The 17,261-nt window shown below is 43.6% G+C and overlaps 1 protein-coding gene across 2 annotated transcripts in view; it reads right to left on the reverse strand.

Annotated features, from left to right (window-relative positions):
* Positions 1–2,200: 2,200 nt before the first annotated feature.
* ZNF462 (zinc finger protein 462) overlaps positions 2,201–17,261 on the reverse strand; it is a 181,686-nt gene continuing 166,625 nt past the window's right edge. For both annotated transcript variants that reach the window (XM_060199055.1, XM_060199054.1), the window contains exons 11-13: positions 12,462–12,594; positions 6,042–6,165; positions 2,201–5,029 (exon numbers count right to left, since the gene is read on the reverse strand). In XM_060199055.1, the coding sequence (XP_060055038.1) occupies positions 4,822–5,029; positions 6,042–6,165; positions 12,462–12,594 (465 nt within the window). In that variant the 3' untranslated portion in view covers positions 2,201–4,821. The remainder of the gene's footprint in view (positions 5,030–6,041; positions 6,166–12,461; positions 12,595–17,261) is intronic.

Here is a 17,261-nt window from a genome sequence, read left to right on the forward strand (position 1 = left end):
AAACATGGGGAGAGGAAAGAGGCAGAATCTTCACTAAGAAATCCAAAGGCCAACAGTTATGAAAAAATGCTCAGTCACTGATTAACAAAGAAGCACAAAGAGCAATGGGACACTAGTCTGTATCCATGAGGATGTCATATATTAGGAAGGACGGAAAATGAAGAACAAGGAACCCTTCTCCCATACTGCTGGTAGGAATGTAAATGAGTCCAGTTCCTGTGGAAAACAGTTTGGAGATTTCTCAAAACACTAAAAATGGATCTACCGTATGATCTAGAGATTTACTGACAGGAAGCAAAAATACCTACCCAAAGTGACCTATGTTCACAGCAATAAACACTGTAATAGCTCAGACTTGGAAATCACCCAGAAGAATGGTTAGGGAAGTTGTGGTATACACGTGGTGATGGATATTATGCAGCCTAAAAATGAAGCCATGGCTTCCTCAGAGCCCCACCCTACTAGGGAAAGAGAGAAGCAGGCTGGGAGTATGGATCGACTTGTCAACACCCATGTTCAGCAGGGAAGCAATTACAGAACCAGACCTTCTACCTTCTGCATCCCATAATAACCCTGGGTCCATACTCCCAGAAGGTTAAAGAATAGGAAAGCCATCAGGGGAGGGGATGGGATATGAAGTTCTGGTGGTGGGAATTGTGTGGAGTTGTACCCATCTTATCCCATGGTTTTGCCATTGTTTCCTTTTTATAAATAAATAAAGACAACAATAAAAATAAATAAAGTTTTAAAAAGGAATTTTGGTCCATAACCACAAAGGGATAAAGAATAGGGATGCTTCCAATGGGGATGTGACATGGAACTCTGGTGGTGGGCACTGTATCCCCTATTATCTTACAATCTTGTTCATCATTATTAAATCACTAATAGATTTTTTAAAAGAATAAAAAATGAAGCCATGGCCTTTGCTTCATCTTAGATGGAAGTACCCAATTATATTGTAAAGCACTCCCCGCTCCCCAAATGATTTAAAAAAATCATTAAGTCATCTCCTTTGCCTCAAGATGCATCTTAAAGGAATCGTGGTCCATGAAATAAAGCCAAAAGGGGGATGCATATTGGATGATCTCACTAACAGCTGGAATTTAGGAAGGAAGGAAAGGGAGAACACAAACTTGGGCTGGGTGTGGAGCTTTGCTCTGTAACAGAGCAAAGGACTGTGGGGCGAGAGGGGGAGGGACACAAGATGCTGGGCCCACCAACTCCAAGATGGAAGACGTCCTAAGTTTGAGGTGAATATTTTTCAGATACATTATCACAGGGAGATGAGAAATTATACCCATGTGTCCATAACTGTATTGTAAACTTTTATCCCCACACCCCCGCGATAAAATGATTTTGGGTGGGGGGAGATGTGAATCAAAACAGACAAAAGCATTAACTGTTTAAAATAGGCCATGACATAATTGAAATCATTGTTTGGCTGTGGCTACGTCAACTACATTTTAAGATTGTAAACAGAAGGCACTTTTTAGCATGCCGTTCAATGAAAAGCTGACGCTTTAACCAGATTACCTAGACCCTGATTCTTCTCTGATCTTTTTCTTCTTCTGTCTTGTTTACCAGGAAGCTTAGTGGCTTCTTTGGCCTAATGGAGTTGCATTTCTCCTTTTTGCAGAGCTGGTACTGCTGACATGTGAGATTTTATGCTCATGGATTCAGGGTCCCGGGGATGTCATTTCTTCAGTGGCATTGCCTTCTTCTAAAGGATCATCTACCATTTTCACATTCTTGACAGAAAATGTGTGAGCTTAGGGGCCGGGTGGTGGTGCACCTGGTTGAGCGCTCGTATTACAATATGTAAGGATGCGGATTCGAGTCTCCGGTCCCCACCTGCAGGGGGAAAGCTTTGCAAGTGGTGAAGCAGGGCTGCAGGTGTTTGTTTCTCTCCCTCTCCATCACCCCCTTCCCTCTTGATTTCTGGCTGTCCTTATCCAATAAATATAAAATAAAAAAAGAAAGAAAAAAAGAAAATGTGTCCGCTCTCAAACTATCCCAGTCGTGGAACAGCTGACACAGAGATGCTGAAAACCCCATACCTCCCCTTAATTATTTTGCTTTGCCTCATGCCTGTGAACTCCGTGACTTGGGATCTCTCCGGCGGACATTGCATGCTGTCTTATTTCTACATTTCCTCTGTGTACTACTCCAGGAAATGATCTATGACAGATGCACATGGACACACGTGAAAAAATTCTTTATTAATTTCTCACATTTCATTACAAAATGTATGTTGCAAACAACTTGAATAACCTACTAGTGTGATTTTTGTTTTGTGTTTTTTTTTTTTTTTTTTTTTACCGTTGGCTTCAAGAACTCAGATTCTCCCCATCTTATCAAGTATTGGGAGAAACTGATTATTGGAGTCAATAGGTTATCATTTTGCTATTTATTTTCTTCTTTCAAGCTCTGAAAAAAAAAGTCCTCTGTATAAATTAAACAACAACAACAAAAAGTTGTAAATTCTATGTCATTACAGTCAACAAAATTATAATAATGCATCCAAAAATGTGCGGTCACAAAATATCAGGTATGTTTGAAAAAAGAAATGACATTCTAGCTTTGTTAAAAGGATAATGGTCCCATGTTTTTATTAACAGGTTAGCAAAACAAAATCCAATGGATTACAATATTTACATGTTATTTGAAAAATAAAGTAGTGATAAAAGCATGTCACAATTATTTTCTTTTTTTTCCTTTTTTTTTTCTTTTCTTTTGTTTTTTTTTTGGTAACCATTATGAACACCCAATCCAGGTATGGAACTGTTTAATACATTTGAAATGAGGCCAATTGAAAATAAATATGGACGCAAAAGTTGAGTCACTGTTTAGACAGTTCACACACTCCCCATTTCCTGGTTTCCATGTGATGGACTCCATTCCTAAAGGAAAAATTAAATTAAAACAAACATCTACAAAAAAAAAATTAACAGCATGAAAATAAAAGAACATGCTTTTCAAGTAAGCACTTATTCCACAAATGCAGTATCTTCGAGTGGATTTAATCTGGAGCTGTGTGGGACACCCTCATCTCATCAACTCCCTCTCCCTCGCTCCCCCCCTCCCCCAAACCCTCCAAGTTAAAAAAAAAAAAAAGAAAACCAAAGGACCCACACATACACACTCACACACGTACTTCCACGCATTGAACCTTCTAGAACCTAGGCTTCAAGGAAAGGTGTTTTGTTTGTTTGTTTGTATTTTTGTTTTTCCCCCTTACTTTTTGGAACGAAACCTTATGTTCACGATGAGAACATATTATAAATGTAGGCTTAATTTTGTCTGAGCTGTTTTCTCCTGGACAAACTAATATGGGGAAACAGCAGCTGGGAGTTAGGTTAAAAAAAATTCTCTAGGCTCCTTGTAGAATGTATTTCATGTCCACTCTCACCGAAGGGATGGGACTTTAACACACCCTTTTGTCCCTCCAGATAAATGAGTTAACATGCCCCCCCCAACACAATGCAAACAAAAACAAAAGACAGACTTGATACACACACACACAACACACACTTGCGTGTGCCAGTCCATCCTAACAGAAATTGTTTGTGTGAGACAAATAATGTGTCAATTTGACAAGTAACAAAAGGATGAAGAGGACTTCCTCATCTGGTCCACAAGCTGCGTAGCTGTGTCAAAAAGTTTGGTTCTTTAGTTAAGTAAAAAAAAAAAAGAAAGAAAGAAAAGAAAAAACAGTTAACCTCTTTGTTATTTCCATGTTTAAAATAAAAACATTCCTATCCAAAAAACTAAATCTTCCCAGCCCCCAAATTAAGACAACAACAACAATAAACACACACACACACACACACACACACACACACACTCACACACAATTAATATGAAAAAACTGAATTGTGCTGTGTCTGTAACACTCAAACTGATAGAAAATCAATGTGTGGCAAACAAAACTCCACAGTCACCTTGAAATTATTAGCTCACACAAATCTACCGAATTCTAAAATGAAAGCTGAACACTGATAAACAGCTTACCTGGAGTAAGGAATGACAATTCACAAACAGTTATCTAATAATTAAAGTCTGTTTCTTTTTTTTTGTTTTGTTTTTTACTAAAATAATTAAAAAAATCACAGTATTTTAAGAAATAAAGCCCACGTGGGGATTTTAAGCACAATTTGTGTTCCTTTCTTTAAAACTCTTTTTTTTTTCTTTTTCTCCATTCACCATCTTGCCCAGCAGTTCTCTCTACATTTAACCACAATGACGAAGACAGGTAGTACTGACAAATGCAGAGAATTCCCTTGGTTAAGTTTGAGGTACTAGGAAACAGGTGACTGTCTTATGCAAAGCAGTTGTTTTTGTTTTTTGTTTTTTTTTTGTTTTTTCCCAAAGCGGCTGCAGTTAGGTCTTGAAAAAGCTTAAGGTATTAAAACTAGAAAAACGCACCCGAAGTTGTGCGTCAAAAAGTTGTTCCCCTAAGAGAAGTCTTCTCCGGTCACAGAGCTCCCGTTTCCACATCCAGTCCAAGACCACCACAGAGCAGACCCCTGTGTGTGGGAGGTGCTTCCACGTTCCGCAATAAACAAAGCTTCCGCCATGAAGATCCGGAAGAAAAGATGGTAGTGATGGAAATAGAGCCACCATAGTCCAGCCATTTAAATAACTTTAATTTACATACTCACTCACACAGGTACCAGTGCTTTGAAAATAGAATGTTCAGTCCTATGAAGCAGCTTTTTCGGTTTTTCTCTTTCCTGCCCACCCCCCGTTCTCAGCACAAGCTGGCCTCCCATTTATTCATCGTGGTTCAAGTAAGGTTTGATTCAGAATTTCACCCGACGCTTATTCTTTTTTGGCCTCTACGTTCTCCAGGAGAGATTCGTCAGCAGCGACTACACAGATTGCTACTGTTTCACTCTTTAGGGAAAAGTCTATTCCAATTGCCTCGTCATCTTCCTTTTCCTCTATAGAGGGCATCTTCAGACTGTCCTCTATGCTTTCTCTGAAGTGTATTTCTTCTCTGCTCAGCTGCTTGGTGTCATTCAACGCCCTGGAAAATAAGCACACATGCAGGTCTTCAAAAGCAGCAAAGGAATTCAAGTGTCTTAATTTCCCTGGTCCAAACAAAGCCTTGGAATTTACTTAAAGAAAAGCTACAGAAATTCAAATACTTGGTGGGATTTATCCTTGCTACATGACACTCATTTTTTTGAATCATATCAAAAACGTGAACCTACAAAATGTCTACAATCATTCTACATTGCACTCTGCTTCGTTTCAAAATCAACAGAATGGTTTCGTGTCCTCTCTTCCACTGGGTCATATGTCTAACAGCAGAGACTAAAGTTCAAACTGAGCAGCAAAACATCGCCTCTGCTAATTAAGGCTAGAATGGCAGCTCTGGTAATACAGGTTCAAGATGAGGTTCAGAAACTAACAAACAAACAGAAAAGCAAAAACTTAAAGATGAATCCTGTATTTTAGGAAGTTTAGACCGAATGTCAGGTACACGGTCATCATCTGGGAAAGGGCCAAATGGACAGAAACGATGTGTAGGATTCTCTGTCTCGTAAACTTGAGAGCGTCTGGTCTAGAAGACAATTCATATATTCAAGGATTTTGTAAGTATTGTACAGTGCTCCCCGCCCTTCCTACCTGGGAGGCTGGCAGAAGCTGGCTCTGTCCCCAAGACAGGACGAGAAGCCAGTTCTTCTGAATACCCCATCTATGCACTGTCAGGGAGTGTCAGGCTAACAACAGCTGAAGGGACCCTACCTAGAGAAAGTACTAAACTTCTATGCATGGTACTTGATGGGGATTTGCTATTTGAAGATAACTTTTCCCACATTTGACTTGTATCTTTGAGTGATCGCTGTAAAAAGCAACAGAAAGAGGGAAGCCTAGTTCCTTGCAACGGTCTCTCTCCTTCCAGGCCCAGAAATATGGCAGGAGACAAGAGAGGCAGAGGGGGCAAGTCTCTGTATCAATGGTCAGGGGAAACAGGAAAAGAACCTGGTCTGCTCCCTCCCACGCTGGACAGTTCTTAGGGTGATTCAACTTACACGCCATGTCTCAGCACGTGCCGTTCCCACTCAGAGCCCTGTGAGAATGCCCGCCCGCAAAATTCACATGGGAAACGCTTCTCCATGTTCACAGGAGGCCCACACTCAGGAAATCCCATCAGATCTGTGAGGAGAAAAAGCGTAAGTGTCACGGGGTGTGCTGAGGGGGCAGACAGAGGGGATTTATCAGTAGTCTCTGAGCACTGCCCCCCACCCCACCCCCACTTTCACATGTAAAGTCACTGGTGGAAACAATCAAGTGGGTTCCAGATTCCTTCTCCTTCCATCCTAATGCTACTTATTTTGTTTGAATTTTTTCTTTTTTCCCCCTTTTGTTGCCCTTGTTGTTTATCTTCGTTGTAGTTATTATTGTTGTTGTTGTTGATGTCGTTGTTGTTGGATAGGACAGAGAGAAATGGAGAGAGGAGGGGATTACAGAGAGGGGGAGAGGAAGACAGACACCTATAGACTTGCTTTACCGCCTGTGAAGCAACTCCCCTGCAGGTGGTGACCAGGAGGCTCGAACTGGGATCCTTACGCCAGTCTTGCGCTTCACACCATGTGCACAGCCCGGCTCCCCTAATGGCATTTGTTCAACAGCCCTCAGATACTGTTCCTACTGTTCCTGGTTTCCAGGACCCCGAGTTTCCCCATTCCTCCTCGCCTCCCCACCTGCAGTCATCCCAAATAACCTAAGTCTTTCTTGCCTGAAGATCCCTTTGAAGGAGGCTGGGCAGTGGTGCACCTGCTTAAGCTCACATTGTACTAAGCGCAGGGACCTGTGCAAAGATCTGGATTCAAGTCTCCCAGCTCTCCACCTGCAGGAGGAGATGCTTCACAAGCTGTGAAGCAGGTCTGCAAGTGTCTGTCTTTCTATCTTTGCCTCCCATCTCAATTTCTCTCTATCCGATAAAACAGAGAGAGAGAGAGAGAGAGAGAGAGAGAGAAGAAAAAATGGCCACCAGGAGCAGTGGGTTCACAGTGCTGGCACTGAGCCTCAGTGACTGGAGGCCACCAGGAGCAGTGGGTTCACAGTGCTGGCACTGAGCCTCAGTGACTGGAGGTCACCAGGAGCAGTGGGTTCACAGTGCTGGCACTGAGCCTCCGTGACTGGAGGCAAGGAACAAAGAAAAGCCTTTCTGCACCCCTCGTGCCACCTCTCTCTCCTGTGATGTTCCGTATCAGTGCCTCAGCGGCGAGTACCTGGTCACTTTCTGCTTGACACGTTTACCTTTGCTGCCTAGAAAGGATACAGGGTCCTGAATGCCCCAGGCGATACGTAACCAGACCTCAGGGTGTTGACTCATTCCAGAGAAGGCTGAGGGCACACAACTCACAGTCACCGGTCATGGATATCATAATCCGCCCATCCCAGGGTGCTTGGGTCCCCGAATGAGAGCCCTGACCAAAGACCCCAGCAGGACTCTGTATCCTGGATAGGAGAGCATGTCTGACCAGCATCTATTCCTCCCTTTTGGCTGTGTGGATCACACAGGCCTTTCTGGACAGTTCTGTTGTAAACAGCTAATAGGAACAGTCCTTGTTTTGTTCCTTCCACAGCACTGGGCACATGGGAGGGGGTCTGATAAATGGAGACTGGCTAATTTTTACACACCATTCTTGGCAAGCTCAGAGGCATGAGTGTCTATAACCTTTGTGTTATGCCGAGTCCCAAGCCCAAATGTCTGTCATTACAGCACAAAGGACCAGGTCTTCACGCAGGTAATGAGCAGAAGACCTTAATTCTGCAGCCTCAACGCAAAATGAGGGCAGTGCAGGGCAATTCCCAATGATCTCCTTCCTGCCTGTGACTCTTTGCCTGCAAACCCAAGATGCTCCTGGGAGGTAGCTCTAGGTTGCAAGGTTCCCACTAATAAAAACCTCAGGATGGTGTTTTCACAGTAGAGGTGTCTCTGTCCTGCTTTAATCCTCAGCACAGAAAGTGACGTGAATGGAGCTAGTTTTAACAAAAGATGAAACATTTTCTCACAAATTGAGAAGATCACCACACGAGCCATTAAAAATAATTGCACAGACTATCTTCCTTGATTCTCTTCATTGGAAATGAGACAGCACCATCTGCTTTGCGCATTAATTCCTTAGCAGGGATTATCTTGGGCAAAGAATCAACAGAATGCCTTCCTGACTCCGCCCAGCTGCATAATGAGAGGGGGTGGGGAGGGCTCAGCCAAGGTTCTAGTGGATGGCTTCTTCTCTTTCAAACTAGCTCCATACTCTTCTCAGAGGACCTGCAGTGGTCAGTCTGTGCTCTCTCTAGCTTTCTTGGGACATTAAGAATGAGGGGGCAATGAAGGTGTGAGCCCCCCCTGAACTCGGAGTGCCTGATGAAGTCTCTACTGCCAACGAGGGGCATGCTCTTGGCACGTCTTCTCCTTTCCCTTAGGAAATATGAAACCAGTCATCTATTCTGCCCCATGGCTCCTGCTGTTTCATCCTCAAAGGAGGGGGCCAATCATTACCTGTCACACATCAAATAGCTAGCTCTCCATCAGCCCTGAGCTACAAGCTAATGCCACCTCCTACTCCCTACGCCTAGAAGACAGACCGTCTGGCAAAAAAACACCCTGAGGCAATTGTGTGTCCTTTCTTCTTGTTGGCAAGAATCTACCTAGATGGTGGAAAATTGATTCTAGTTCTATTCAAAGGAGACAAGACAAAAGGAGGCTGTTATTTCAAGGATCATGAGGGGGCTGGGAAGATTTGAGCTTCTAATTCCCATTAACATTACTAGAAGTTACTCAAGTAAACACCCCACCACCACCACCACCACCACCACCTCTGAGGGCAGCAATATATGATGCTCCAAATTCCCATTGACATTACAAGAAGTTACTCATGTAAACCCCCCCCCCCCACCTCTGAGGGCAGTAGTAGATGGTTCTTCACTTCAAGACCCACCCCCCCCCCATGTGATTCAGCCTCATGAATTTTGGATTCTTCTCTATCAACGAGAAAGCGTTAGATACCATGAAGCACAGGAGTCAAGCAGTAGTGCAGCGGGTTAAGCGCACGTGGCACAAAGTGCAAGGACTGGAATAAAGATCCGGGTTCGAGCCTTTGGCTCCCCACCTGCAGGGGAGTCGCTTCACAGGCAGTGAAGCAGGTCTGCAGGTGTCTATCTTTCTCTCCCCCTCTCTGTCTTCCCCTCCTCTCTCCATTTCTCTCTGTCCTATCCAACAACAAACGACAGCAACAATAACAATAATAACCACAACAAGGCTACAACAAGGGCAAAAAAAAAAAGGGGGGGGGGGAGAATGGCCTCCAGGAGCAGTGGATTCATGGTGCAGGCACTGACCCCCAGCAATAACCCTGGAGGCAATAATAATAATAAATAGATACCATGAAGCACAAAGACCGTCCAGTCACACAGAACTGGCTTGATGCCACAGTGTCCACTTGAAGGGGGTAGTTGGGCAGGTAAACGAGGAAATTTGCCAAATGCTCCCACACTTTTATCTGCTATCTTTAAAATTTGATTTTTCTGTGCTTTTATTATGGAAGAGTCGCTGGAAAGAACAAAAAGGGTAATTGCCTCTGCTATACTTACAGCCTCTAGAATCTCGCATGCTCAGCTTTAGGGATTAAAAAAAAAGTCATAATAACAAATGAGGAAGAATTTATTTCCTGGAGAGGAAAGGCAAGGCACAGAGCATCATAAAGAAACAGGAGCCTCTGTCCCCACTGACAAAAGCCTCCTCTCCCAGAACTCTGATAACAGCAAACAGACGTTAAAGACTTCACCACCAAGAATGCATTTGTGAAATGTTAAAAAAAAAAAAGCCAAAAAAAAATTTAAAAACATGCTTTTTCAATCACAGCCATGCTCCTTATAAAAAAATGGATGACAGCTCATTCTAGTAAAATTTGCAGCTTTACAAGAGTAATCAACCCACAGAGTGAGACCATTTGCTTTTTTTTCTTTCAATGTTATTTATTTATTAATGAACAGAGACAGAGAGAAATTGAGAGAGGAGGGGGAAATAGAGAGGGAGAGAGACAGAGAGACACCTGCAGCCCTGCTTCACCACTCGTGAAGCTTTTCCCCCTGCAGGTGGGGACCAAGGGGACTTGAACCCGGGTCCCCTGCGCTTGGTAACGTGTAGTCAACCAGGTGCACCACCGCCTGGCCCCCATTTGCCTCCTCAGGGTGAAGGTGGGCACACTCTTTAGTTCAAGCCCCCGGGTCTCCACCTGCAGGGGGCAAGCTTCACGAGTGGTGAAGCAGGGCTACAGGTCTCCCTCCCTCCCCTCTCCTCTGAATTTCTGGCTATCTATATCCAATAAATTGAATAAAGAGCTAGCACAACTTGACTGGAATAGTCCTTGGTGCCTCCTGGTTGGGTCAGGGGCCTGATGGGAACCCTACTATACAAAACTGGTTTCCAGTTATCTCATGGAACAGACAGAATTGAAAAGAGGGGCAAGTGAAGAAAAAGAACAGGAGCACTACCTTAGAGGGAAGTGGTAATTAAGCAGGTTTCCGTAGGCTCACAGATTTACTAAGCAGGAAGAACAATGATCCCTGAGGGCCACTGAACTGACAGAATTCAGGGTTAGGCTCCCATGAAAGAACAATATTCCACTGCCCGGAGGGCTAGAGAGATGGCAGGAAATCTAGAAGGAATCTTGCTTTTGCATCCAAAAGATTTAAATCAAACTTCTACTGTTAGTTTTTACTAAATTGGTTTATTGTTTATCTCCCTCTTTTGAGGGTGGTGGCGGACCTGGGGCCGTGAGTGTATGTATTGTCACCATGCTCAGACAATCAATTTCATTCAGAAATGCACAGAGAGAAGAGAGACACCACAGTACTTGACCTTCCCATGCTGCCATGACACTCTCTTGTGGTGCTCGGATTTGAACCTGGGTGGTGTGCATGGTATGGACATATACCCTACCCAACAAGCTATTTCTTTGGCCCAATTTTTATTTTCTTTTTCTCCTCTCTCTTAATTTTTAACAAGCTCTTAAAATTCCTGGCTCTTTATTTTCTATGTTGTAAAATGATAATACCACTTGCATTATCATTAAATAGGTGGTAACTATGTTCTGGCAACTGGGTTCATGCCTAGATGTTATCTCATTTAATCTGTATAGAAATGTTAGGAGATATATGCATTAATATTAATGCTACCAGGTGACAGAGGAACACGAAAATAAAGTAATCTACCCAGAATCATAAATACAAGTAGCACCGTGATAGCAGAATCGGGAGTCGCATCCAGACAGGTCAAGGGCAGAGCCATCTGTGTTGCATACAGAGAAACTAGTTGGATAAAAACCACCAACACTGGGCTTGGCACACAGCGCTGCTCAGTAATGACAGCTAGTACCGTTCCTGACATCAGTGGGAGGAACACAACATGCCATTCTCATGTTTATCCTGCCCATGTGCTTTTGATAAACCCACAGGAGCCAGAGAACATATCTAGGGTTGGGAGACAACATAACGAAAAGGCGTTATAGCCTGAGGCTCTGAGGTCCTGGGTTCCATCCCCAGCACTGCCATAAGCCAAAGCGGAGCAGTGTTCTGGTAAATTATTGTTATTATTAAAGTATACACACACACACACACACACACACACGCAGACTTGGGGTTTCCACAACATCCTATGTTGAACAATATAGAAGTTTATACCCAGATGATGTAACTATGTGTCTACTACTAATCCTGCCTTTGAAAACAACAGTAAGGGGAAATAAAGAATTGAGGGGCCGGGCTGAGGACACAGGTTACAGTGCACAAGGACACAAGTTCAAGCCCCTGGGTCCCCACCTGCAGGGGTAAAGCATCATGAGTGGTGAAGCAGGTCTGCAGGTCTCTCTCCCTCTCCCCCCTCCTTCCCTCTTTATGTCCCCTTCCTCTCAATTTCTGGCTATCTATATCCAATAAATAAAGGTAATACAAAAGTAAAATAAAACAAAAAAATAATAAAAAGAAAACTTTCCCCAGTGCCCTGTAAACACAGGGTTAATTAAGAGCTTTTGTTCTCCCTCTTCCCCTTTGTCAGCAGCAAGGGGGTTGAAAGGGGCCACCCATGGCAGGTTTGAGGCTCAGACTCTGTGGCTTCCCCCTACAACCTCAGCAGTGTACACTCCAGAAAGAGCAATTTTAAGTAAATGTTCCACTGGAAAGCCGTGTACATTCCTGAACACCTTCACAGTAACGGTTCCCTTTAATACAAACAAGTCACGAGCCTGTGTGCTAGTTTCTCTGGTGAGCACCAGCTTACAAAGCCACGGTCCCGCCATGTTTCCCAAGTCAGTGTGTTCCGCTACTTAACTAAGAAGAATCATCCCTTCTGTTCCTCCTCCAGCAACCTTCTGCCTCGAGCCTGCCTCCCCATGGACAAGCTGGATGCCATCTGGGACTCACAGGGCAGGGAGGGTACGAACCTCTTTCATCAGCCTTGCTGTTCATTTCTTCTTCCTTGTCCTCATCATCACTGCTGTAGCTCTCCATCTTTTCCTTCATCTGTTCCAACTGATCCAAGTTAACCCGTCCAACCAGCTCAAAGTTGCGGCTTACCTGAAAAGGGTCCAAACAAACGATGGATAAATCACAGACTGAATGGGACTCTCCCTCGGGGAGGGAGAGAGCTCTTTGATTTCTTTTTCCTGTGAAGTGTGTTTTGGGGTTTACAGGTAACAATATTTATATAAGTTCCTCATATTTGGGAGCCACTCTCTGTGCTACTCCTACTTTCTAGTCCTAGTCCCAACTCAGACACCACCTTCCCAGACAATATTTTTAGTCCGCCTGCATCAGGCTCAGGCAAAAATTACTGAAGACATGGGACTCTTGGAACACATCTGAAACAGACTTCCTAGCTTCTTTCCACACAAAGACCCCTAGTGTCATCTGCTCTATTTCTGCCTTTTGGTTCCCGATTATTAAGTAATTTGTCCTGCTTTATATCTTACCATCTTTCAGTCACCAAGTTGCAGATGCTATCATGATGCCAACCTGACTTCCCTGGGCAGACAAACTCACCATTTTTTTCCCCAGAACCTCACCGCTCCAGAGCCTGCCCCACTAGGGAAAGACAGAAACAGGCTGGGGGTGTGGGTCGACCATGTCCCACACAGACACAGTTACAGAAGCCAGAACTCCCACCTTCTGCACCCTATAAAGAATTTTGGCTCATAGTCCCAGAGGGATAAAGAACAGGGAAGTTTCCAATTAAGGGGAGCTTGACTTTGGGGCAGTACATTCCACTCCACCATTTGCAGTGGGATGGCTGACTGTGGGACTTGCCAAGCTTAGGGATGTGAATTTACCTACTGTGAACTACAGTCAGTGGGAAATCAAAAGTATTATGAGGCCTGGGTAGGTAGCCGAGAAATAATTTTTAACTGGACTTAAAGGCATACATTTCATCAATACCCCAGAACCCGAATACTTTCAGAGGTAAAAAAGCTCTCTAAGTACCCTGAACACGAGAAGTGAGAGCCACCATCTTTATTAATTACTATGATCCTAGAAACCTGGAAAGCTGTTCCAATATTAGTCCATTCCTAACTCCAGTTTAAATGGGGAGATTAATATTTTCCAAACAGGTTACACTGTTTATGAAAGTGAACAATGTTTATCAAGGCAGGAAGAAAATAAAATGCAAGGACTAACCTCCAAAAACCCTTCAAAAGTGTTAGTGAGGGAGTCGGGCGGTAGTGCAGTGGGTTAAGCACAGGTGGCGCAAAGCGCAAGGACCAGAGTAAAGGTCCCGGATCCAGCCCTCGGGTCCCCACCTGCAGGGGAGTCGCTTCACAAGCGGTGAAGCAGGTCTGCAGGTGTCTGTCTTTCTCTCCCCATCTCTGTCTTCCCCTCCTCTCTCCATTTCTCTCTGTCCTATCCAACAACAACAATAATAACTACAACAAAAAAACAACAATAAGGGCAACAAAAGGGAATAAATAAATAGTTTAAAAAAAGTATTAGTGGGGGCCAGGAGGTGGTGCACTCCATAAAGGACACACACATTACTGTGTGCATGGACTCAGGCTCTAGCTCCCAGTCCCAACCTGTAGGGGAGGAAGCTTTATGAGTGGTGAAGCAGTACGGGGGGTGGGGGGCTCTCTTTTTCTCTCCTCCTCTATCTCTCTCTCCCCCCTCAATTTCTCTGTCTCGATCAAAAAGAGAAAGAGAGAGAGAGATGTTCACAATAGCTCTTACTTATACCAAAGCATGGTTAGAATAATGGGGGAGTCCAAACTTACTAAAAGCTCATTCAAAGGAAGTAAAAATCCACACTCAGAAAACTGTACAATGCTCTAGACTCTGTTTGGAGCTGTTGCCACATGTAGAATGAAATCTGTCTTCTTCACTAATCTACTTGTCATAATCTCTTCAGCCGCATGCAGGAATGTCTGGTTAGCACAGGGCCCAAGTCAACAAAAACGAGTCAAGCCAGTCAAGAGTGCCAGGTCCTTCGGAAAGGGCAGTCTGTCCCTTGCCAAAGTGAGGGGCCTACCCAGATGAATGGGACTCAGTTCTGGCCTTCCAAAGCTCCATGTTTATTTGAGGAAGACAGACATTATCAGTGAGGTTCCAAGGCAGAGATTTCCATCGATGCGACAGCAGAGACAGAGTGTAATGAGGGCACAGGAGAGGACAGGGACAATTTGCAAGGCAATCCTCAAATATTCTCTGGGACTAGACTGGAACAAAGATGTGCCGAGCACCACCGAGTCCATATGCCCGGCAGATGGGAGCATCACCATCAGCTGTGATGAATGTGAGCTGGAGAATCAGAGGACAGGGGGCCAGCAGATAGTCCTGTGAAAAGCCTAATGTGTCCTTACAACATCATACTGACGGCAGAAAAAAAGAAAAAAGGAGAATGAAGTTCTTTTAAAACAAAATTTGTACATTGATCTGACTAGAAGAACGGTTTCCCAGAGATCAGCGGACTTTATAAACGACTCAATAATGAACAGAGGAGCCATGTCTTTGTCACTTTCAGGCTTGTTCTTGTTGAACGCATTCAAAAAAGGCAAGTTCTTACCTTGCTTATTAAAATAAGTTTTAAAAATTAATGACTGGGGAGTCGGGCGATAGCGTAGTAGGTTAAGCGCAGGTGGTGCAAAGGATCCTGGTTCAAGCCCCGGCTCCCCACCTGCAGGGGAGTCGCTTCACAGGTGGTGAAGCAGGTCTGCAGGTGTCTGTCTTCCTCTCCCCCTCTCTGTAATCCCCTCCTCTCTCCATTTCTCTCTGTCCTATTCAACAACAACATCAGTAACAACAATAATAATAACTACAACAATAAAACAACAAGGGCAACAAAAGGGAATAAATAAATATTTTTTAAAAAAATTAATGACTGAAGGTGAAGAGGAAGAAGTCAAGTTCAACCTCTTTATTTCTTTTCTTCCTGCTAAAGGCTCACAGTAAGTTTCCAAGAGACTTTTCCAAGAGCACTCCCCTAACTCCCAAGGGGTGGGACTCCTCACTCCCACAGACCTCTATGAACTTTCACTTGTTTAATTTGATGACGTAAAAGAAGGAAAAAAAAAAGAAGAAGAATAGCAGAGGAGTCAGAGCTTTGAAATCAGGCATCCGAAAGTGTGACTTGTGCATTTGTCACTTCCCACCAGCGCTTTGGCTTAGTCAACACACACGTCCTTCATATAAAAGGAGGTCAGCACAACCTCTAAAATAATTATGCTATTGGTTATGTTTAGCCACACTTGCCATTTAACCACGATAAATACTTGAGTAAATGTTTTCTAAGTTGCTCATTTTTTCAGGAGAAGAAAGCTAGACTGATTCCAATTTGCCTAATTTTGAAATCTGTGTGAAGAATGTTGACCAGGACTCAAAAAGACATCTTTCCTGACCACCTTTTCCCCACTCCTTGCCATGAGTCAAATGAATATCGACCTGTGGGTGGTTGCCAAGAAACAAAGACAAAGCAACAAAGACCAAAAACAAACAAACAAACAAAAAAAACCCACTTCAAACATCTTTTTTTTTTTTTTTTTAACTTGGCAGCTTTGAGTTCACTCCTTGACATACTGAGGACACTCAGGGCCCACTGAGTCCTAGGTCTGGAACTCCAGCTTCTCAAGGAACTCATGGTGACAGAAGGAACTTTGTCACCAAAAGCAAATAGTCTTTTCAAAGGAAACCTGTCAATAGTTTGGATTTGTCTGATTTGCAGAGTATGCGGCATTTTTACGAAATGACGTTTTTATCCAGGGCTGACCCAGCATCTGTCCTGATTATTTCTAAAAATTTTTACTATGAAGTTGAGAGATTTAAAAGTAAGGACAGGGGGTCAGGCGGTGGTGCAGCTGGTTAAGCGCAGGTGGTGCGGAGCGCAGGGACCAGCGTAAGGATCCCGGTTCGAGCCCCTAGCTCCCCACCTGCAGGGGATTCACTTCACAGGCGGTGAAGCAGGTCTGCAGTGAAGCAGGTGTGTCTGTCTTTCTCTCCCCCTTTGTCTTCTCCTCCTCTCTCCATTTCTCTCTGTCTTATCCAACAGCAAATGATATCAGCATCGACAACAACAATAACAACCACAGCAAGGCTACAACAGCAGGGGCAACAAAAGAAAAAAAAAGAAAAAGAAGAAAAGAAAAGAAAAAGAAGAAAAGAAAAGAAGAAGGTCTCCAGGAGCGGTGGCTTCATGGTGCAGACACTGAGCCCCAGCGATGACCCAGGAGGAAAAAAAAAAAAAAAAAAAAAGTAAAAACAAACAAAACTTAAAATCCCTGCTAAGGGATTAGAAGATTTTAAAAGCAAAATGCCAACAGTCCTGGGTTATTAACTATCTCTTAAATCTTCAAATCATCAACCCAATACTCATGTTAATACAAAAAAGAAAGACCAGAGCTAAGACGTCCCATCTCTGATCTGGATTATTGTGAACCTTTACCACACACCTTGCCGCCCGCCACTGTTGGGTTTTCATCACTGTTACTGCACGTTTTCCCTAATGTCGACTGGACCATTTGAAAAATAATTCAGTCTGCTCACATCAACCTCTGCTTATTCTAGGAATAAATCTCACTTTCTTGGAAGAAGATCTTTACATGCCATACATCAGACAAAGGCTAATAACAAAAATATATAATGAGCTCACCAAACTCAGCTACCAAAAACCAAACTCGGCAATAATGAAACCCCATCCAAAAGTGGGGAGAGGATAGGCCTACAGACATATACAAAATACTCCAAGTCATTGATACCAGTTC

The sequence above is a fragment of the Erinaceus europaeus genome, chromosome 10, assembly GCF_950295315.1.
Source record: "Erinaceus europaeus chromosome 10, mEriEur2.1, whole genome shotgun sequence".
Lineage (NCBI taxonomy): Eukaryota > Metazoa > Chordata > Mammalia > Eulipotyphla > Erinaceidae > Erinaceus > Erinaceus europaeus.